Source organism: Opisthocomus hoazin, chromosome 3, assembly GCF_030867145.1.
Source record: "Opisthocomus hoazin isolate bOpiHoa1 chromosome 3, bOpiHoa1.hap1, whole genome shotgun sequence".
NCBI lineage: Eukaryota > Metazoa > Chordata > Aves > Opisthocomiformes > Opisthocomidae > Opisthocomus > Opisthocomus hoazin.
Genome location: NC_134416.1, coordinates 65,587,596 through 65,611,611, shown reverse-complemented (window position 1 = coordinate 65,611,611; position 24,016 = coordinate 65,587,596). Strand labels below are relative to the sequence as shown.

The 24,016-nt window shown below is 35.7% G+C and overlaps 1 protein-coding gene across 5 annotated transcripts in view; it reads left to right on the top strand.

Moving 5' to 3' along the window:
- RTTN (rotatin) overlaps window positions 1-24,016 on the top strand; it is a 100,503-nt gene that overhangs the window by 38,552 nt on the left and 37,935 nt on the right. For all 5 annotated transcript variants that reach the window (XM_075416546.1, XM_075416545.1, XM_075416544.1 and 2 more), the window contains 14 exons: window positions 1,079-1,178; window positions 2,381-2,469; window positions 5,883-6,000; window positions 6,283-6,379; window positions 7,153-7,218; window positions 7,517-7,705; window positions 8,818-9,057; window positions 12,058-12,202; window positions 13,926-14,080; window positions 15,429-15,648; window positions 17,475-17,603; window positions 19,887-19,994; window positions 20,614-20,772; window positions 22,093-22,164. In XM_075416546.1, coding sequence (XP_075272661.1) covers window positions 1,079-1,178; window positions 2,381-2,469; window positions 5,883-6,000; window positions 6,283-6,379; window positions 7,153-7,218; window positions 7,517-7,705; window positions 8,818-9,057; window positions 12,058-12,202; window positions 13,926-14,080; window positions 15,429-15,648; window positions 17,475-17,603; window positions 19,887-19,994; window positions 20,614-20,772; window positions 22,093-22,164 — 1,887 coding nt within the window. The remainder of the gene's footprint in view (window positions 1-1,078; window positions 1,179-2,380; window positions 2,470-5,882; window positions 6,001-6,282; window positions 6,380-7,152; window positions 7,219-7,516; window positions 7,706-8,817; window positions 9,058-12,057; window positions 12,203-13,925; window positions 14,081-15,428; window positions 15,649-17,474; window positions 17,604-19,886; window positions 19,995-20,613; window positions 20,773-22,092; window positions 22,165-24,016) is intronic.

Here is a 24,016-nt window from a genome sequence, read left to right as displayed (position 1 = left end):
TGTCATAGTTCAGCTCTTCTAGCTACCCAGTCACTGAACTTAACACATTTTGAAGGTTGCAATATTTCATACAAATTGGCTTGCTTCAGAAGAAGAAATCCATTGATACATTCTTTCTGTGTGAACTTAAACAGTAGTTTTTAATGCTGCCATAGGCAACAGTAAGAAAAGGAATTCCTTCTTTCTTTTTTTTTCCTCTGCAGATAAGTTAACAGCAAGACTTCAGTACAAAGAGCACAGACCTACTCTGTTTACAATTTCATTGTGCATGGGTAGAGTCTGATTTTTCTTACATAGAGCTTTTTCCCTCACAAAATCAATTTTTACTGAAACAGGCACAAATAATTTTTAGTGTGAAATATTCTAAAACAGATTACAAATTTATTTCTGTTTTTTCCTAGTATTGCTGCTTTCACAAAGTGAAAAATAAATCACAGTTTTTCCCATAGGTCAAATACTTGTACCTCTTTTGTTTTTCTTTTTTTACTGTCTCCCCTCCATTCTTCTTCATTCTTTACCCTCAACACTTTCAGGTTAACAACAGTATGTTAAACAAATGCTAAGATGCTTGCGCTCTGAAAAAAAATATTCTGACCACTTGCTGTACACTTGATTTATATTCTTCCCCTACATCCTTCAAAAAGTTAGGACCTGAAATTTGTATGGATATGTAGGATTACTTAAATTTCTCTAACCCTATTACCATTAAAAAGTCAGTCCTATTACCATTAAAAAGTCAGTCCACTTCACAGGCTTAGAAGCATATTCTGTCATTTCTGTGTAGTGTTGAGCTTTCTGTAGTCCTGTATAAATTAAGCAGTATTTATTAGAAATCTGCTTCTGTTGTGCTAGAAACTATTGCCTTGTTATAGTCCACAGGTATCATTAGATATTTGTTGCAAAAGGATTAGAACCTAATCCTTTCTTATTACATGCATGTGGAATCTAATCAAATATTAATAATTCCTAAGAAGGAATTTAGATATTTTTATTTTCTGCTTTCTGTTAGGAAAGTCGGCTGGTTACCTTGTTTCATAATAGCATACTGGATGTAAATCTAATACAGTTTTACATTTAGACAGAAACTGTTGAAAAGCTGTATGACGTCTTGACTTCTGATGCTGTTGACCTAGTTTTACGGAAGTCTGCAGCTGAGCAGCTAGCTATCATCTTAGAAGGTAAAATTCTCCAGAAACTTCGTATTCATCTGCTGATCATTGCGTGAGCTTTGTAGTTTTGCTAGATTTTCTGTGTGTGTCTGCTAAGGATACTCTTTGTAATTTTTATCTATATTGTTGGACCAGATTTTTAACACTATGGTGGATAATCTACCAATTCAAATAAAAAAAATAGGTATTTGTTGTTTTTGTTCTCAAGAATAAGAAATCGTAGTCAGCTCCCTCGAGTAACAGAGGAGTAAGCTGAATTCTGTAAGCTATGTAAGAGTGCTTTTCGTTCTGCTTTTCATTTCTAATGTTCTTCCGTTTGATCTGTCTCAGAACTAATGGTGCTTCAGATTCTTTGCTAGATACTCAGTCTTGAGTGAGGGAGGCAATGGTCGATATAAAATATGTATATAATCATATATATGAATTCTGGTAGAGAGGATATGATTGGATTAAGATGCAAGTAAGCAATCTTGCACAGAACGCTATTTGACTAGGTGCACAGTTATAACTGTAGAGTTTCAAACCTGAATGTTTCTACCCTGCCTACTCAAACTCTGATTCAAGTATGTTTTCCTTAGTGAACTCAAATCCTAATAATACATTTGGTTATGGCTGCCAAAGTTTTCAGATGGCAAAAGATAATATGAAACATAGCATAGGATAAAATTGTAAAGGAAAAAATGCAGGTTTATCAGGACAAATTTCATATGAAGAATCACTTTGTAATTATTTTAAAAAAAACCCCAACAAATCCAACCAACCCAAATGGCATAGCTTTTTTTGTTGTCATTGAATATTATTAAACCAGATACTCTGAAGGATAAGATCAGTGGAAAATACTTTCATGGTGATTGAGTTTTTATAAATACCATTTTTAGTTCTATATTAAACTGTTGAAGACTTTAAATATTAGAAGTAAAATCCTCATTTGACTGAAATTGAGTTGCACTGGGAATCACTATAATTGTGGAGCATGAAGTTCTTATGGGAAGTTATGCAAGACATTTAAGAGTCTAATGTTGAAGAGGCTACTATAGTCAGATAAAAAGACTTGTGGAGGCTTGCCTTGGTAGAGCTAGAGCTGTATTTCTTCTGTTGATTGGCAATTTTGGAAACTTGTTATCAACAGAGTTTGTGATCTTGCAGAAAGAAGTTTAATATTAAATTGGTGGAGAACCAGTGATTCTTACTATCTTTTGTTTTTCCCACAGATACCAAAATGCATGGCATTGTGAAAAAGTTGGGTCTGATAGAAAAGATTTTGGCTTACCTTGATGAATGTATACGTGTGGATGGCCAGGTAAAACTATTGTTACAAGTTCTTTGGCAAGCATTGCACAACATGACAGTAGTAGAATGTGCCTTTTTCTGCTCTTAGGACACTAATCTTTGTGCATCAGTTCTGCACAGAACACAAATGTTTTTTGTAATTGCAATATGGATTTTATTTATTATATTTTTGATAATGATAAGATTCTCTTAATGAGAGGATATTGGTTTGCCTACCTATGAGAGTTGTTAGCCAGAGAACTAACTGTGTTTTGGTGTGATTCAGAAATATACCAGAACTTCCCTGAAGCTTTCTCAGTAGAGATCAAAAAAAAAAAATTTAATTACCTTAAAAAAGGTGTTATATTGTATATCATAGTCTCCAAACTTAAGTCCTGAAGCAAATTATGATTAAAAATGAGATGTTACTGTAAATGGGTATCTACGTGTCAGATACAGTTTCAGATATAAATAGTTTTCTGACCAATAGAAGGTCTCAGAAGATAACATCACGTTTAGAGTTGAGTGTGTATTTGTTGTAGATCACCAAGCTTTCTGTTTTGGTAATACGTTTAATCTGATGCTTGAATTTTTCTGAAATTCATTATTTGAAATCATTTTATGCAAGCTGATGTAGGCTATAAGTTGCCTAGCATCACTTCACTGGATAAAGTTTTTACATATTTCTTAGTTTGCTGATATAATATTGTTATAGCAGTCCAACAGTCCAAACTTTGAGTTATTTTAAGAAATCATGACAATTTTTTATATAGTAATGACTTCTTTCCCAAAAATGTACAAGAGAAAAGAACTGCTTGATATTTAGTGGAATGCCTCTTATTTGTCAAACTAATGAAAATTACATTCTTCTTCATTAACAGTAATGTTTTTTCCCAGATTATCAGTATCTAAGATTGTTTTATCCCTGTAGCATTAAGGAATGTCTAGTCCAATTTATGATAGCTTGAGTATGAGTACTTTTGTGAACCACTGAAACCCAACTGGAGAAATTGAAATACTGTGTTCTTTTGGGTTTTTTACTGTGAGTTTTTTTAATGTCATTTTTTTTAATTGCCTTCTTTAGACATACAGAATAATTCAACTCATGTTTTGGGTAGTGGGTAGATTTTAGTATAATAACTTTAATACAGAAGTACAAGCATGGGAAATATATTGCTTTAAGCAGGTCCTTTATAGCCAGGTAACAGTCTAGGATAAACTTTGAAGTAATGTTTTTAGCCTTTTATAAACTTTAATCCAGGAAGGGCACAGGCAACAACTCTCTAGGGACTGTGACACCTATGCATTGCATGCATATATGGCTTGTGGAATGTAGGATCTTTATACTAAACAGGATGTCAAACTTTACATGATGAAAGTTGCAGAGTATTTTAGAGAAGAAATCTGAAATGGCACATGTTGAACAACAAATGGTTTACATCAAGTCAGCAGGAGAGCGTAAGCTGACAGCTGTGTATGAAATTCTAATTCAAGTGCTAGCATTCAGAAATTTGTTTGTCGGTTTGTTTTGTGTTGGTAGAAGTTTCGGATGCTAAACGCTATGCTCTGTGAAATAATTTTAAGATGCTTCCTCTGCAAAATAACTAAGCAGTCTTACTCCTGTCTCTTGAACACAGTCAGTAAGGGTTCCATGCTTAGCTCCCTCAACCTCTGATGGTTCAAACTAGTACCTAAGAAAATGAGTTATCCACTAGAACAGACAATAAATAAAGTAGGAGCACTGCTTACCTCTTGTTTGATATAGCTTAGTCTAAACGCAAAGTAGTGCTAGTTTCATTAGGTCAAAGAAAGACTATGTAGGTTTGATTAAATAAGTCATTAGGACACTACCCTGAGGAAATCTAGCCCAGATTCTGGCTTTCCTCTCAAATTATTTTTTTGTTTTGTCCTAAAATCAATAGAAAATAAAAACAAATAAAAAAGCCTTGCATGTTCTTAGAAAAGTGGCTACCAAGAAAAGGATAAAAGATGCAGTAGATGGAGAAAGCACCTTTTAATTATGGCTTTATATATAGCTTTGCAGAGACTCTTTCCATACTAAATAAGCAGGGCTTTTGTTTATTCAATATTAAACTAAGCTATATTTGGTGATTCAGTTTACAAAACAAAATTTAAGGGCAGAACCTCAGACAAACAAAGTAATGGTACTATGAAAAACGTGGTGTCTTCTCATTCTTAGGAGCAGTGGCTATGGTCATATTTTTAGCCATTCACTGGTACTTTAACTTTTAGCAAGCTGCTTTCCCTTCTTAAGTTTCCTGATCTGAAAGACTGGGATCCCAAAAGGAAATGTAATACGATAAGCTATTTGCATTTTAAAAAAAAATGAGTAAGCTTAGATGGTTGTAAATATTTGGGGATTTTTTGAAATCCTTCAGCTCATGTATATGCTTCTTAAGAATAGATATTTTTGAAGCAAACGTTATAATTCTGTTGTGACGCCAGAGACCAATAAAATCATAGAATGGTTTGGGTTGGAAGGGATCTTAAAGATCATCCAGTTCCAGCCCCCCTGCCATGGGGGGTTGGAACCTTCCACTAGACCACATTGCTCAAAGCCCCATCCAACCTGGCCTTGAACACTTCCCAGGAGAGGGCATCCACAACTTCTCTAGGCAACCCGTTCCAACCTGCCTCACCACCTCATAGTAAAGAATGTCTTTCTTATATCTAAACTAAATGTATCCTCCTTCAGTTTGAAGCCATTACCCCTTGTCCTATCACTACACTCCCTTGCAAAAAGTTCCTCTCCAGCTTTCTTGTAGGCCTGCTTCAGGTACTAGAAGGCTGCTCTAAGGCCTCCCCGGAGCCTTCTCTTCTCCAGGCTGAACAAACCCAACTCTCTCGGCCTGAGAGTTGTTCCAGCCAGCTGATCATATCTGTGGCCCTGCTCTTCACCCATTCCAACAGGTCCATGTCTTTCCTGTGCTGATGGCTCCAGAGCTGGACACAGGACTCCCGGTGGGGTCTCACAGAGCAGAGGGGCAGAATCACCTCCCTTGACATGCTGGCCACACTTCTTTTGATGCAGCCCAGGATACGGTTGACCTTCTGGGCTGCAAGTGCATGTTGTCGAATCATGTGGAGCTTCTCATCAACCAACACCCCCAAGCCCTTCTCCTTAGGGCTGCTCTCAATCCATTCTCAGCCTAGCCTGTATATCTGCTTGGGATTGCCCTGAACAATGTGCAGGACCTTGCGCTCAGCTTTGTTGAACTTCAGTGACCATCAGTTCCTAATAACATAAAACTAGAAGTGAACAAATATTTTTTAATGAATATGCAGTTATCGTCTGAGTGGAGTGTGCTTGTCTAAGAAAGGTCTAGTTTTCTCTACTATAGATGATGGAATGTATTGCTTCATAGCATAATAGATTATCCTAATTGTTATCTTTACTTAGTTTTTTCCCCTCTGTTTCTGCAGCTTATGGAATCCATTGTGTTACCGGGTCTAACACTCTTACGCAAACTTGTGTATGCTGATCCAGTTGTTCGTCTGTCCCTAGCACAGCAATCATCTTTACTGCTTTTGCTATTCAGAGGTAATGATTGAATTTTGACTTTAATACATGCGTGGGAAGAAAACGTGTGAAATATGGTTAGATGTTTAACCAGTAGCCTTAAGAACCTTTGATCACTTCAGAGTCCGTAATATTTAAAAGAAGATACTTCGTTGTATGCTAGTGTTACCCATGTCATGGCATCTGTTGAAGATGTTGGTAAAATGACTGTGGAAATCAGTTGTTTTTAACTAGTGTCTTTCGATGTATTATTAAATGTCAATCTTTTCCTAACACATTTTTAAATGTCTTTATTTTCTTCAGTTTCCCTGATATTCCAAAATGATCATGCTGTTTTAACTGAAACTACAGTATTGCTTTGTCTTCTGTTGTTCGATGAAGTAGCAAGAACAGAAAAATGGTATGAAAAAAGTTATTTAATGATGTATTCTCTAGTCAGAATTTCTATAGGTATCTCCAAACAAACTATGCCCCAAAATTTTATATATCCAAAACTGCATATTTTTAGGCCAGACAAATTATTTCAATATTTGGATTGCATGCTTTCTAGGTCTACATGGCATATTTTTGCAATGTAAATGTTTTGTGCCTCAGTGTTAATTTTCAGGGTTCTTTGAAAATTAAAGTACTCTCATTGGTCTGTATTTCATCTTTTCCATAAATGGAAACTAGACAAATCAAATAGTTAGCTGTGGACCTGTTTTTTTAAACTTAATTTGAATTCTCCTATTTACTTTGGCTTTTAAGAGTAGCAATTGTCCTTGAAACAACAGACCTCAGTTTAGGATATTTTATTATTTGAAATTTGCATATACTTCAGAAAAAATATGCTTTTAGAATTCTCACAGCTATATGAAAAAGAATTCGAATACAGATTTTTTGTCTAATAGAATAAAGGAAACAAGCATGTGCTTTGATATGATATCTTTAATTTCATTTTTATGTGCAGTACATCTGGAACAAATATTCTGTATGTGTGTGATCTAAAAACTATCTTAATATTCCATAATCATGAAGAAATGCATATTGATACAAATTATTTGTCAGTGAGTTATAAAGAGCTAGCTGGAGAAAAAAATACAGCTATATATGAATACTAAAGAAATTGTAAGTGTAGCATTAGTAGAAAATCGAAGCTTAAAAGAATAATAACTATAACTTAATCTCTTGCAGGGCTGATGGCATAACTGTTAATGATGGCCTTCCTGCCTTCAGTTTACCCATTGCTGTTGTTAGAAGGTGTGTGTGGGTGGTTTGTTTTCTGTTTTGTTTTGTTTTGTTTGTTTTTTTACAGTTAACTTTGCTTATTTCCATTTGCTGTCCTTGCTGAAGTGTGGAGGTGGGAGAATGAAGGGAAACTTTTGATGTCAAATTCAAAGTTGTCTGCATTTTTAAACATGGAGTTCTTTCTCCAAGTCTTTATTTTCAGAAAAAGAGTTTCAAAAACATGATTTGCAAATTTAAAAGCTGGATCTAATAGAGCATTTAATTTCAAAAAAAACCAAACAAACCAAACACTTTTTTTCTTTTTTTTAAGGTATCATCTCCCAGTCAGGATCACTGCTCATCATGTAGTTAGCCCTAATACTGTTGTGGTGCCGTTGTCTTCTGAGTGCTTGACTGCGAAACCTGTGTCAGATATGCTTAAAATGGCTTGGAATCTGTCATGGTACCATGGGATTGAAAACCTATTGCAACTGATAAAGTATGAGAAGGAAGCAGAAATGTGAGCCATTTTATCTTGGTTTTAAATCCCAATATATTTCAATTAAATAAGCTTTCCATCAAATTTTAAATAGGTTTTCAACTTCAAATAGTAGTTCAAGTTTTGACTGGTTTGAGAATGCTGTCTTTTTAAAAGTAAATGATCACATCCCAAGAATGCTGTAGATACACTGTCGCAGCTAGTGTTTTACCTAAATTGCATTTATACATGAAGTCTAGAGCTTGATCCAACTTCTGTTGATGGTCAGACTCATTTCAAACAATTTAAAATTGGCTCTGTGCCTGTGTTTCTTGTAGTAGTAGTGGGTTTTTTAGGGAGCTGCCTTTTTTCCCATTTGCAGGTGCATGACTGACTTTTTGTCTTCTCCTCCTTTCCTTGGGGATTTAAATTTTAAATAATTATTCTTTTTAATCGTAATACTAAGAATTATGGTAGATAAAGAAGAAAATTCTCTTTTATGTCGTGTGGTTAGCTCTTGATTAAGCATAGTTTCTCTCCTTGAGACTGTTTTGTATACAGAACTCAACATCTTAGAAGATTCTTGGTTTAAAAGGACTGAAATGCTTGTATCTATATGTCTGTTCATCTCAACAATTTTTCAGTTATTGCTTGTGTCCTTTAAGGGGTCCTACAAGTTTTATTAGTTAACAGAGTGGTTCTGAGCCATCGGAAACTTTGCAGTTGTTGACATGATAAATCATTTTCACTTTAGTTCCCTCTGGTAAAACAAAAGCAATCTCTTAAAAAGAAAACAGGAAAATAATATAGTTCCAAGTGGCCAACATCTACAGTAGCGTGGAGGAAAAGTTCATTACAAACAGCGTGAATAGCACCTCCCAAGTAACTTTTTGAGAGGTGCCATTTTCCCAAAGAACCCGAACAGCTCAGGGTTTCTATGTGGTGGGGTTGTGTGTTATTGTTGTTGGGTTTTGGTTGTTTTCTGGAGGAGGTGGAGGAGGGGGAAGGAGGAGATATGACTGGTTAACAAAAATAAATTTTTAAGTCAATTTAAGTTTTGTCTTTTCATTTGAACCAGGAAGTGAAGGAGTCAAAACTCACTGGAATAGTCTGTAAAGCTGGCTGTTAATAAAATTTCTCTTACGCCTTTTCAGGTTTTTAGACTCGCTGAAACTATCCTCAGAAGACGTTCTTATACTCAGAATAACTCACACTAACTATGGACTGCAGGATTGTCTTAATTCAATCGTTCAGGCAGTATCCCACAGGGATGTTAGAGCAGCTCTCACTAGGCTTAGTTTTTATGTTCTGAATGACAGACTTACATTAAAATGCAGTTCTGGGTCTTGTGGAACCACTTTGACGAGCTTTGTTTGGCAAAAAGCAATAAACAGGTAAGCATACTGACTACAGAAATCCATTAAAGATTATAATGCTTACATTGTAGATTTCCTAGTTTTCATATTTTCAAATTTATGGAATTGTCTGTGCACCTCTGATTCTGGTATGTTTGTATGTTGTTCCCCCTCTGCTGGAGGGACAACACAGCAGAGCATAAGCAATCCAGGAGGTTCCTGGAGAGCATCAGTGATGACTTCCTGATCCAGGTGACAGAGGAGCCAACTAGCAGAGGTGCTCAGCTGGACTTGATGCTCACAAACAAGCAAGGGCTTGTTGGGGAATGTGAAGGTCTAAGGCAGTTTTGGCTGTAGTGACCACGAGGTGGTAGAGTTTATGATCTTGAGAGGAGGGAGGAGGGCAAAAAACAAGGTCACAGCACTGGATTTCAGGAGAACAGACTTTAGCCTCTTTAAATCTTATTGTTAGTGTCTGATGGGATCAGGCCCTGGAGAGAAGAGAGACTCAAGAAAGCTGGTTAATATTCAGTGATTTCTGCCTGCAAGGTCAAGAGCGGTCCATGCCATTGAGCAGGAATTCACGCAAAAATGCCAGGAGGACTCCATGAATGAACAAGGAGCTCCTGGCAAAACAAAGATAAAACGGAAGTCTACAGAGGGTGGAAGTATGGACAGGTAACTTGGGAAGAATACAGAGGCATTGCCTGACTGTGCAGAGGTGCAGTTAGGAAAGCTGAAAGCCCACTTAGAATTGAATCTGGTGAGGGATGTCAAAGGCAACAAGAAGGGCTTCTATAAGTACATAGGTGACAAAAGGAAGGCTAGGGAAAAAGTGAGCTTGCTGCTGAATGGGGCAGGTGTCCCAGTGACACAGCACAAGGAAAAGGCCTTCTTCGCCTCAGTCTTTAGTAGCAAGGCCAGCCTTCAGGAATCCCAGGTCCCAGAGACCAGGGGGAAAGTCTGGAGCAAGTAAGATGTATCATTTGTGGAAGAGAATGAGTTTAGGGAATACATAAGCAAACTGGGCATACATAAATCCATGGGCCCTGGCGAAATGCACTAATGAGTGTATCCTCACTGGTATAATTTCATGTCCGCTTTGATCAGTCAAGGTGACTGGGAGTGGTGCCTGAGAATGGGAGGAAATTAAATATTGCTGCTATCTTGAAGAAGGCAGGAAGGAGGACCCAGGGAACTTACAGCCTCACCTCAGTGCCTTGGAAGGTGATGGAGCAGCCATTCCTGGAAACCATTTCCATGCACATGAATGACAAGAAGGTCATCAGGAGTAGTCTGTATGGATCCACTGAGGGGAAGTCGTGCTTGATCAGCCTGCTGATACCCTTCTACAATGAAATGACTGGCTTGGTAGATGAGGGTAGAGCAGTGGATATTGTGTACTTTGACTTCAGAAAGGCTTTTTGACACTGCCTCTCATAAGATCCATGTAGAGAAGCTAAAAAGGCATGAGCTGGATGAGTAGACAGTGAGATGGATGGTAAGCTGGCTGAATCGCCAGGCCCAGAGAGTGGTGATCAGTGCTATGAAGTCTAGTTGGAAGGCAGTAACTTGCAGTGTGCCCCAGGGGTCAAAACTAAGTCCAGTCGTGTTCAACATCTTCATTAATGGTTGGGATCATGGAGCAGAATGCATCCTCAGCAATTTTGCTTATGTTACAAAACTGGGAGAAGTGGCTGACACTCCAGAGAGTTGTGCTGCCATCCAGTGGGACCTCAGCAGGCTGGAGAAATGAGCTGACAGGAACCTCATGAAGTTCAGCAAGGGGAAGTGCAAAATCCTGCACCTGGGGAGGATCAGCCCCAGGCACCAGTATATGCTGGGGTTCACCAAGCTGGAAAGCCGCTTTCCAGAACTGGACCTGGAATCCTGGTAGACACCAAGCTGAACATGGGTCAGCAACGTGCCTTTGCAGCAAAGTCATCTAATGGTATCCTGGACTGCATTAGGAGGAGTGTTGCCAGCAGGTCAAGGGAGGTGATCCTTCCCCTCTACTCAGCACTGGTGAGGCCACACCTGGAGTGCTGTGTCCACTTCTGGGCTCCCCAGTTGAGGAGAGATATGCACGTACTAGAGAGAGTTCAATGAAAGGCCACAAAGGTGATTGAGGGACCAGAGCATCTTCTGCTTGAGGAAGGACTGAGAGAGCTGAGACTGTTTAGCCTGGAGAAGAGAAGTCTCAGAGGGTGGATCTTATCAATGTGTACAAGTACCTGAAGGGACAGTATAAAGAAGATGGAGCCAGACTCTTTCCAGTGTTGCCCAGTGACAGGACCAGAGGCAATGGATACACACTAAAACACAGGAGGTTCACTCTGAACATCAGGATACAATTCTTTATTGTGAAGGTGACCATGCAGTGGCACAGCTTGCCTCAGGAGGTTGTGGCATCTCCATATTTGGACATAATTCAAAAGCCACCTGGACATGGTCCTGAGCAACTGTCTCCAGGTGTCCCTGCATGAGCAGGGGGATTGGTCCAGGTGACCTCCAGAGGTCCTTTCCAACTTCAAAGATTACGTGATAGCGTAATTTACATACACAAAACTGGCAAAAGGAAGAATGCTGTATTTAAAATAAGTATTATTCTAAATGCATAGGTGGAATTTGCTATTATTATTAATTGCTTGTATTTAAAGCTAATTGCCTTTTTTCTTTCCTGTTTGTGGCCGTGTTCAGATTTCTGCCTTTTACATGCAATTCCATGTTTACTGTATGTAAATATACTTTTAAAACATACATAACAATTTTATATTGTAATGATACATAATAAATGTATAATAGTATAGAAGTGTAATTATATAGTCAATATTTATGTAAAAATATTTAAATATATAATTTAGAATATCATATCTATAGCACAATATAATTCCATATTCAGTATATGTAAATATATGTAATATATTTACTATATATAATTCCATGTTTGCAGGTGACTTCAGTTCTATTGGCTGTGATCTTAAACTCTCTTTTAATGTGCTAGAAGTATGAAAGTAAATATTTTTGTTTGCATTGCAGGTTTCTGCAAGTGCTTCCAGCTTCTGCAGAAGATGAGAAGCTTTTAGTAGATGTGTTAAGATTTTTAAACAAATTGCTTAGAGAACAGAGATCAAGTTTGGAGTCAGATCATCTCAAGTGGATCTTGAAATCATTGCTTAAAAATGTAAGAATATACCTAAGAAGTTAGCTATAGACTGTAAGATGTTATGTAACTGTGAACTGGTTGGCTGGTTTGTTTCTGGTGAATTCCTCAAGCGAAGCAGCTGCTCTCAACAAAAGCAAGAAACAGCAGATCTTGTGGTGTTAATGTCTGCTACTTTGTGGTTAATCCTACCGTTTTAGTGTTTGGAGAAGTTAATGTTGAACAAGAGTAAATTCTCTTCTGTCCTTTACTTGTTATGTGAATTGTTTCTGTAAACTAAAATATTGTATTTGCCAAAAGCAAATGACATCTACCTGTGTGTGCCTTGCTCTGGTGTAGTTAGCTATGGCAATGTGGTTGTATAGAGCCGTATAACTATAGTTAGCTATGCAGAGCTCTGTATGTACATATAACTATATATACTTACATGGTTTGTTAACTATGTATACATACATACGTGTGTGCATACATGTACAGCTATATAAGGTATGCTTAGCTACATAACTGTGTATGTGTTATATAGATAACTTAAAGGATGAGGTTCCATATAGGTGTGTTGGAAACTTCTGTTTGACAGAGAGATATAAATGAACGTTATCTGTCTCGCATTAAGAACAAGAATTGAAAGTTAGGACAGAAGTTTTTGCTTTCAGTGTGCCTGTCACTTCAGTTTTGATTTTAAATGATTATAATATGTCTAAGTAAAATGTTTTTCTAAGCATGGGAAAGGTGGTGTATGAGCATACAGTTCAGTTTGTGTAGTTAAAATGCATATATAATATTGAAAGAATGTAATTTTTTTTCTTTTCAGTTTTTCTATACTCCTGTGCTTTCTGTTTGAGGGATCAGGTCTATCCAATACTGTTCATTTAAGATGTCTAAAATCAGAAAGTATAAAAACAAATAGGAAATGAACATCATAAAGCAGTATAAAGCAATTTTTATTATATTTTTCAAAATATATTAATTCAGTCTTGCTGTATAAAAGCAATAGTTACATGCCAAAGATAGAAGTGATGGCTGCAGCTTTAGAAGTTTGCAAAGTACTGTTCTTCACAAAGCAAACCCATACTGCCCGTGTGCAAGATTATTCATGGTCTTACAAGTGATACTGTATGTTAAATACAGTCTGCATGCACTTGCATTTTGCCATTTTAAAATACTATCTGAACATTTAGTAGACTTCATTTCAATTACTTATAGAATTCAGGTATATCAGTTTATATGGCTGAGAATCCTATAAAATCTTGTAAGTATGGCCTATTCAATATATTAATATAAAATCTTTATGTCAAATAACTTTAAGTCTTTCAGGAAACTGAAGGTATTGTATTTCAAGATACATCTTGATCTAATATTTCTACTATGTGTTTTCTGGGTTTTATGATCTATTTTTTTTTTATTGCAGGTTATTGCTCTGTGTAACTGACTTTTTTCTTTCACGCTTCAAGACACACTGTATTAAGGCTTAATGCCAGGAAATTTTAAAGAATGCCAGGAGATTTTAAAAGATTCTCACAGTAGATTCCTCTATGATGTTTAGTACATTAAAGTAATTGGTAATTACAGGAATTTTTTACTGTGCTTTTTACAGAAATACTTCTTAGTAAATGATCATGGAATTTGTGTGATTCATTATGTATGTGACTAGCAAGCTCTCAACAGAAAAATGACTTTAGTGTGGGCATTAAAATAGGATTTAAACAATGCATTATGGGACTGTATTTTTATTCTTTTCTTTCAGAAGCCTAAATCCCTTTTGGGCCTCCTGGTGCGACCAGAATCTCAAGTGCAAGATGAAATAGATGAAATACAGACTGGTGTCAGGCAGCAACTGGATAAAGAGCTCAGTCGTCTTTTTAACACTTTGTTACTTTGTTCCGTGTCAGTGACTGACAGGTAAAGTGTAAACGGACCTGCCTGTGTAATTCTGACAGGATCATAATACCTAATGCTGCTGTATCTCGATCAGAATTTGGATAGAATTACATCATGACTCAATTATTTTACACTGTAAAAATGGAATGTAACTCTTGAAGTGAAGATGAACATAAGATAGGCCTTTTCACAGTAAAATTAGGAAATTAACTGGGAAACTTGCAAGAGTATGTACTCGTGGTCACATTTTCAGCAAATGATAAACTGATAGCTATTTCTTTTTCACTGCTGGAAATTTGTACAAGCGGATGATAACTTGGTTGATTTTGTAGCATTTATTTATAGCAAAGTAAAACATTGAAATATTTGAAATATCAACAGATGTTTATTTTCACTGAACTCCATTTTGGCCTAATACAGTGTATCAGTGCACATTAGTGGTTGTTTAGGACAGCTACTGCTAGCATGAAGTTCCAACCTTTTTCTGTCAATGAAACACACACAGAAAATAATTTCTGTTAGTCTTTTTTTCTCCAAGTTTCTAAAATAGCATCTTCCCACACTAAATCTCCCTCTCCAAGTGTATTCTAAGAGATACTAAAATTGCAGCTAAGGTAATATTTGTTTAAGTGCTACAATATAACTGTAATGATACTTACAAAATGTTACTTTCTTCATTCTTCCCGCACAGTATTCCTTTTCTAAAAAATTTTGACAGCTGGATAAAGGAGGATTATGGAAATCCCTGCTAGTTATATCTCATGATCCTGTGTTTTCTGTCTACCTGAATTCTAAATTGATGGTGTTTTGCAGGAAATATTTTTAAAGTTGTCTCTTGAACCAGAACAAATTTAAGCGTAGCTACTATGCTTTGCAACTCTTCTTGTTATGTTATCCATCATCTTGAATCTCTCACTCTTTATTTAACATAGAATCCTAGAATGGTAAGGGTTGGAAGGGACCTTAAAGATCATCTGCTTCCAGCCCCCCTGCCGTGAGCAGGGACATCTTCCACTAGACTGGGTTGTTCAGAGCTCCATCAAACCTGGCCTTGAACACTTCCAGGGAGGGGGCATCCCAACATGCTCCTTAATAATTAGCTATATCTAATTTGTCCTGTTTTGGTTAAGCAGCTCTGTTATAATCAGATGCAATATTATGCTTTCAGAACCTGGGTAAAGCTAGAAATGTCAAACTTAATTCCATGTTATTCTGTGCATAAGGCAATAGTAAGTAACTAATCAAGATGCTGAGACTCATAGACTAACAGTAAGAAGAATGAGGCACTGGTCTCTTGTAAAATGATTCATTGTAATAGCTTCATGTTGACAGTTAATTTTTTTTGTTTGTTTTTTTACAATTAAACCAGAGAGGGCTTAGAACTTGCTGGGTCTTTGAGAACTGAGCTGGCTCTGCAGCTGCTACAGTGCTTAAGGCTAACAGATGCACCGCATTTTTACGGACTTCCTTCACTGGAGAGAACATTACGAGGAATGGTTCATGTTACTGCACTTCCAGGCTGGAGTACCTACTCTGCTGCAGTTGAACCTGTCACAATTTGTAAGAAATATTTAACAGGTCTTCTTGAGGTGAGTAGCTTATGTCATAACTTAGCTTTTGGTTTGAATGCTTGTAAAGAACCGTGTAACTAACGACGCTATAATTTTAGGATGAACTTTTAGTGAATATCATCACTAGGAATAGGTGTGGGAAAGATGTTTTTCTTCTGCTAAGTGAAGAGCAAAAATATGGAGACTAGATTGAGTGATTTGTATCTGTACTTAAGATGTTAGCTTGTATTGTGTGTGCCTTCATCCCCTATCTAAGAGGTAGTATGAAGTGACTGTAATTTAAGAAAGAAGAAAAACAGATGTGAGTTTTGTGGTGTTTTTTTTTTTAAAAACTGAAAATCTAAGAGGAAAAATCCAAGATATTCTCCCACAGGCAAAATCCATATGTGAAAGACACTCTGGGCGAGCAGTAACTCATTAGGCAGTTTATTAACACTGGGAAAGCAGAAAAGAGTTAATTCAAGATGCTGCAGTTGTTGGGAAACCAAAATTTCATTCTTGTTTTCAGTGCTATTTGTTTGCTAAGTCCATTGATGTGGTAGGCAATTAGTTTTTGCTCCTGGAATTACATCTTTTGAAAACTCCAGTCGTCTTAAAACTGCACAAAAAGCATAGATCTGGCTTCTTGATTGTTTTACAAGTATTCAGTAAGATAGGTATGTTTAGAAGTTTTCTTTTTAGTTTCAGATACTAAAATCTATTTGTTGCATTGATAGAGGCTTGAAAAAGTCTTAAAGTAGTTTTAATTCATTAGTGATTATGAATGATGTGACTAGCAGCCAGAGAAGTGTCAGGAAAGTTTATACAGAAGATGATCATATTTATGATGAAAAGAAGATGTAGACTTTTAGGGGGAAGAAGTCTTTTTAACTTGCCAAGATTTCTTTAGTAGAAATAAATATTTTAGAGCTATTTGATTAGATGAGTTGTGCAGTTTGAAATCTAGACTAAAAATGGCATTGGTTATAGAAGATGTAACGTGACAGAAAGATTTTTACTGGACAAAATCGTAATAAATGTTACGGAAGTAAATTAACTGGTAATACATAAGCTCTATGTGCAGAAGAATTATGCAGTATTACTTGTCCTAAATATGAAAGTAAGTGTATATTTGTTTTGGAGGTAAGGGGAGAAAGTGGGTTTGCAAGGAATTCATATAGAGTGGGACACTGAAAGAAAGACCAGCATAAAAAATGGAGAGATTTAAATCACTATGCTTTGGGGAGAAAAATACCTCTAGAAGTTTAAATCTTAAGGTTACAGTTTTTTAAAAAATATTTTTGGACATGTTCTGTTGAAAGCAGCATGCTCTTTGTTTTAGTGTGAATGGTTAGATATTTGGTCAGGGACAGTTTATTTTACGTTATGGTCCAGTGATCTTTATTTCTGTTCATTAGAACTTCATATGGAAAGCTGAAATATTTATTCCAATTCAGATCACAGTAAAATATATAAATGACCCTTTTCCTAAAACACAGAATTTTGAAAAGAAATCATATTTTTAAATTCCAAACATAGCATAAAAAACTGGGTACAATAAATGAACTGTTTCCATCAAAAAGAAACTTCCAGGTTTCTATTCAATATTGCGCTTATTATTAAACTCCACTGCATTCTTCCTTTAAAGAAGCAAATAAAAAACCTTGAACTTCAGAGGTTTAACCATATAAGAAGCCATCACATGATTGAATGACTCATAAATAAATAACTTCTTAAAATTCAGCTAAAAATCTTCCATCTTTTCATGAGTTTAAATAATGATTTAGTAGTGTGTAGGATAGTTTGTACTCTACCTGTGTACTGCTTACGGTAAAGCTACCACGAACTTGTGCCCCTACTCTTAGGTCATCTCATCATTTTATGTTGAATGGGGAGGAAACGCGATGTCCTTCATGGGGAAAGGTGTTACAAAAAGCACAGTTCTCTGCCTGCTTCACTTATCTCATGAAATGATGGCTCAAGCCAAGGATACGGTGAGTGCGTTACAGTTGTCCTTAGCTTGCCATATGTGAGGGCTATGCACAGTTATATTTTAACTGCTGAAGTCAAATGATGGATTTCTTGTATGTGGTGGGGGAAGATGTCTTATGTTGCAACAGATAATAAAAATTTAAAAAAAAAAGGAATCTCATTTGATATCTAATGTTAGATGAATGAAGAGAATAGAGTACAGTATACCAGAAAGCTGATGATTCAGTTCTAACCATAATGAAATCATTCTGCAGCCCTTCTATCAGAATGAGGTATAACTTTCTTCTTATAGAAAATGAGAAGTCAGGATTTTATGTAGGATGAATAAAATTAAGGATTTACAGCAGCATTATTTCTTTAGTCTTGTATAGATAACAGGCTTTCTAATAGATGTTTACATATACGTGTGTATTCATTCACATACGTGTGTGTATTTATGTGTATGTGAAAGAATATATATACATGAAAGAATTATTGTCTCATTTATAAAAGGAGCTATCATTAGATATTAGCAAAGTTTATATCTGTCCTTTGTGTCCATGTGCATATTTTGAAAGCTAAATTTTAAAAGTTTAGAAAAAATTACCTTCATTCTGAAGCAGTTAAAGCAAATTCAACAGTTTAGTGTAATTGTTTTGGAGAATTAATATCCATTCTTGTGGCTATTGCGAATAAAACCTTTCAATATGATCAAGTACATATGTAAATAGAAATAGCAGTTTACCTGCTTCTCCGAATTCCAGATGTCTCTTTCTTCAGTTCCATACTCCTCCTTCAAAATATTAAGTGCTGACAAAGTTTATTAAAACGGCAGGGGGACATACTGTACACTGCAGGAAGAATATAGCCGCCAAAGAATTAGATCATAAATGCACGGATGAAGGAGTAGACTTTTTTTTTTATATCAGTCTCATAGAATAATATATATAGTAGCTTAATGATCGGTGACATTTTTTTGTGGCTACAAATCATAATCTGTGTGTACAACAGCGTTACTGTCTAGGCTGTGCTAATAATTTATAATCTCCAAGAGATTTTAAATCTTGGCTATTGTTTACTATCATGGGATTTAGTGTCAAATCTTATGGAAAGAGAAATGCAAAATTAGCCTTCTTCCTTCGTGCAAGAAGTATTATACAAGAGGTACACTGGATAACTATGATTTTAAAAAAAAAAGAGCTAACTTAAAATGCATGGTCTAATGACTTGAAATTAAAACTAGTTAAAGCAAGTTATTTTTTTGCTCATTAACAGTATTATGAACCAATATGTTTCTTCTACCTAGTAAAGTCAGACATAAGATCCTTTAGCTCATAGTAATGGACAGAAGTTACTTACAGAGGTTTGTACGAGTATATGAGAAATAGAGTACATACTTAGGGTGTATTAGAATTGCTGCAATATTGTGTTTGTTTGCTATGGTATCATTTAATTTGTCTTGCTTTGCTGACCTATGTTTTGTGTTTCATTTTGTTTGTTAATGCTCTCCCTCTCCAAATTCAAAGATTGTAAAATACTGTTATATAACATTAATATTGTGTGTATTGAGAAGATCCATGCAAAATAAGCTGCTCCAAATGAAAGATCAGTCATCTATTGTATAAAAAAAATATAGAAGACTGAGATAGTCAGAAGCCACATACATAAAATTTTAGGTATCATGATTCATTATGGACTTAATGCATTGTTTGTGCAGTGCCATGGTTAAACAGAACACTTTACAGGTACGGGGTTCTTTTAACCTGACCTAAAGAAATTAATTTGCAAAGTCAAGCATGGTTTCATGGAATCTGCAACTAAGTAGTATGTGGTAGTCTGTGTGACTGTATTTAATCATGTGACAGGTGCATGAAGAAGAGAATGATCAAAGAAATAATTGCATATTCTTATTTGGTAGTTTTCTGCACATGTATAATATGAGAGAAAGACGGGTAATGTTAATAATGAGCAAAAATATAAATTGTAAGGAGTAAATTTTGAATGGAAATAATCACACCAGTATTTCAAGTAAACTACTTAATCTCTCTTTAGCACTGCTGTCCCAATTCTATGAAGAAGATGACACAAATTTTATTTCATTCAGTAGGTGAAGTCAGCAGGTTAAATACGTGTTTATAGAGACAGAATCAAAACATTTTTCCTGGAGTGTCAGTGTTGTGTGTTCTTTTTGTTCAGCATTTGAAGTATTCTAGTATGTAATTGGTAGCTCAGGCTGTCGGTAGACTGGCATGGCATGGAAAAAGTTGTAAAATAATTTATTAATTTATTTTCTGTTTTCTGATCAGGACTGGATATCTCTTTGGTCTTTGCCTTATGATAATAGTGAAGAACAAGTTGCTTCTCAGCTAGGTCTGGCATGGCTGGTTCCTTTATGGGTGGATAGAGATCCTGAGGTTAGTTAATGCAATGTTAAGTTGCTAGCTTATTTTGACCTAAAGTATTTGCAAAATTTTTGTTTCATTAATTTATTTAATATTGTTTTGCATTATTTAAAATGTTGCTGACTATGTCCTAAATAACAGTAAGAATAAAGTTAGAAAGAATGTTTTCATAAAATCTTACCCTGAGAAATCCTTCCCTAGATCTTATGTCTTACATGCTTTCATTAGTCTCTCATGATCGTGATTCGTAGGCAGTTTTCATTGACATTGCTGTTACTTAGCTGCAAAGTAGAAACACTTACACGAATTACAAATTTAGAGCAAATGTATTTGATTCGAATCTGTTGAACTATACAAGTTTGCTAAATGGAACTATTTTTAAGTGGTAAAATGTGAAGAATATTGAAGACTATCTCAGTGGTTTTAAGTATTCAAAAATCTATTTTATTAATTCTGTCATTTTTATGTACAAGTTGTGATTATGAATATAGGGCCAGAGAATATAGGGAAAGTGGTTGTTACTTTTTAGATTATTCCCTTAAGCTCTAGAGTCAGTTGACACAATAATTTAAAAAACGTGTTGCTAATTACTGTAAGAATTATCACTTTGTGTTGTGCTTGTATATACTAGGTCAGATTTACAACACTTGGAATAGGATCAGCTCTTACATCTCTTGAAATAGGATGTATTGCTTTAGCAGAAAGTTGCCAGAACATTTCAGGAGGGCTGTGGGGAACGGTGATAAACATCCTTCTGGACCAATCTGAATGTAGCATGGTGCGCAGGGAGGTATGTTTCTTGTGTCCTTCTGCTGTCTTAGATTGTCAATTTGTTTTTCACTATGGAGAAAAGATTTTTTTTTATTATTTATTCTATATAACTATTCTCTCATGCTGCACACCTACTGTTTTGTAAGTTAAATACTACCTAATTAAAATAAATGTTTAGCTTCTTAGAATTACTCAAGAAGCAACAAATACAGAAGACTAGTGTAAAAGCAGAAGTGATCTAAATAATAGAAGTGAATGTGTAAAAACTCCTAAGGCTTACTCAGGCAAACAAGTAGGTTTCTAAAGCATAACAAATTAGCCCAGATTTGAATGGTTGTTTTGTTCCATTTATAATCGTTTTGGTACAAACTCATCACCTGATCTGTAGTAACTGTCTCTTCCTTGCAGACATGAGGTAATCTAATTTGCCTAGGGACTGAGGCTTATTTATGAGAACTGAAAGTTTGTACTCTAGTAGAACAACACAGAACTATATAATACTGTATTTAAACTGTATACATGCTTTTTTGCAACTTTCTATCAAGTCTAGTTGTAAGGTGTTTCTTTTTTTCCAGTGACTAAGAACAACTGTGACAAATAGTGGATTAATGTCTTCCTAGCTCTGTTGCTTGACTGGTTACATATTTATTTGTGCAAAATGCTTTTGAGAATGTATGCTTTATTGTTTTATATAATTTCCAAATCATTTTAGTAGTCTCATAAGAGTCCAATTACTGACAAAAGAGTGACAAAATATGAAAAAAACACTTTCAGTCCACCCACATATACATGTGACGTGTAATATAAATTAGAAAAACAGCCATGCCATGTATTTAGAAAGGAAAATATATGGAATGTATGTCTGCCCTTATGTGTCCCCTACATTGTCTCAATTATTTTATAGTAATTAAAATACAATACATGAGGACAATAGAGTGAAGGGTCATAAACAGTTATCTGGGTTTTCCTGCACAGGGATTTTTTTCCAGTACTTCTTACATAATGCGTATTTGACAGGGTTGACTGTACTGGAACAGTGATGAAAGTACTTTGTAAAAAAATTGTTTCCTAGTGATTTCTATTCCGTCTCTTCCTTGTCTTTTTTTTTCTTACCAGCCTTCTCTTGTGCCATGCCCTAATGACATCTATCATAAGTGAAGTTTGAGGGGGTTTAGGTTATGTCCTTTATTCTTTTTTTGCAACATAAACATGAAAATTCTTTGTTTCTCAACATACGTCTAAAGCAATGAAACAATATGTAGACTGTGCTGTTCAATCTGATGTGGTTTTTTGAACTGTGATAGTTAGATTGCGATATTGATGCTTTCATGTCATTCAGGCTGCCTTTCTTCTACAAAATCTCCTTGTGATTCCACTTCCGACAGAAGACATGAAAGACTGTCTTTGGCAAGTGAGTGACTATTACGTTTGATGAGAAAGGTCATAGTGTCAGAGAGACGTTATTTGATATAAAAACTTATGTCAGTATGCCTATAAAATATAAACTTAAAAAATTACATGTCTAAGGTAGCATGCTGGAAAGACAAATGTATGAATTGACAAACTTCTTTCAAACTTCCAGCGAGCTCAAGAAAAGAACCAATGTTTGTGTATGTGTTACTTTTCATGAATATAGTATCTTTCGGCTCCTAGGAAACTTGCTTACTTGCATAATGTCATTAACGTTGTAGCACAGAAATTAGTCATTTATTTAACCCACAGTTGGAATGCAACGTGATTTGAGGGGTATAAGGAAGAAGAAATTCTGAGAAAGTGATGTTTATAAAATGTGTTGAAAGAAATATGTGAGTGATGAGGAACAACCGTTCCAAAGAAAGATGAAGCAGCTTGTTGCCTAAGTCAATTTAAATGCTTCTTGTGAACATAACCCCTTGCTCAAAGTGGGGTGAACTAGAGCAGGTTGCTGGGGGCTGTGTCCTGTTGAGTTTGGAGTATCTCCAAGGATGGAGACTTCACAACCTTTCTGGGCAACCTGTTCTAATGTTTGACTGCCCTCACAGGGAAAAAGTTTTTTCTTAAGTTTAAATAGAATTTCCTGTATTTCAGTTTTTGCTCATTGCCTTTTGTCCTGTCACTGGATACCAATGAAAAGAGTCTGTCTCCCTTTACTTCCTCTCGTCAGATATTTATACAAACTGATAAAGATCCCCTGGAGACTTTTCTGATCTTGAGTCATCTCATGTTAGCTTCAGCAAGTCTGGTCATGTTACATAAAAATCTTTGGATGTCAGTTCCCTATTTTTCAAATTTTTGTGGCCCTGATGCCTGTTCTTTCTGTCCAACTTGCTTCTTCCGGTATAGTGAGATCATACCTATATGAGAACCGTGTATGCTGAAACCGTGTGCTGAAAGACATTCCTTCATTTTAGTAGGAAAAGTTATCTATGATTCAGCTGCACGCCAAATCAATTTTGCTATTTCTTGCAGAGCTGCATTTTACAGCATGTTTCATCTTTCCTTATATCTGATTGTAAAGGATAATGTTCAAGTAATGTTACGAATCTGGCCCTTGTTTCAGTCGTATTGCTTATTACCTATATTTTAGCAATGTAAGTAGTAATTCTTTAAATTCATAAGAGCAGAGGATTTACAAGGGGCAGCCATTGTAACTTGTTGATATAAACTCTATTGAATCTTGTTTAGTCTTTTTGTAAACATTTCAATGACTATGGTGAGGTGACAAAAATTCAATCCAGTTGCAGAATTCTGGATGAATTCCAGTGCAATTAATAGAAGCTTTGAGTCAATGTGATTCTTATTAAGCAGTGCAATTTAATGGAAATTGCTCATCACTTAATAAGTGTTCATGCTGAAAGATATTATCAAAAAATATTTTATGGTAACTGGTATATTAAAACTGTTGAAAATACAAACAACAATTAGAATTGTAAGATAACACCAGGATCGAATTCTAAATTTCAGAGTTACTTTTTTTTTTTCCCTTGCACTGAATAAGATGGTTTGTCTGTTGACCGTAATGCAAGCAAGTTCAAAGGAGAGCTGTTAAGTGGATCTGGGTGAATAGCAGGAATAATGTACCATAGCCGAAGCAGAACATTGTCATTTTATCCCTTAGGCAAATAGGGCTGGAAGAGGAAAGGCTCGTAATAGTTTGTAGGGTATCTTCGTGAGAATGTCTAGTGTTGCTGTCATCTAGTGGATCTGCTTTATAATGGTTCATTTTGCTATGTTACTTTGAAGAGTGGCATAGGAAATTTTTTGTAATGAGTAAAGTCAACCTG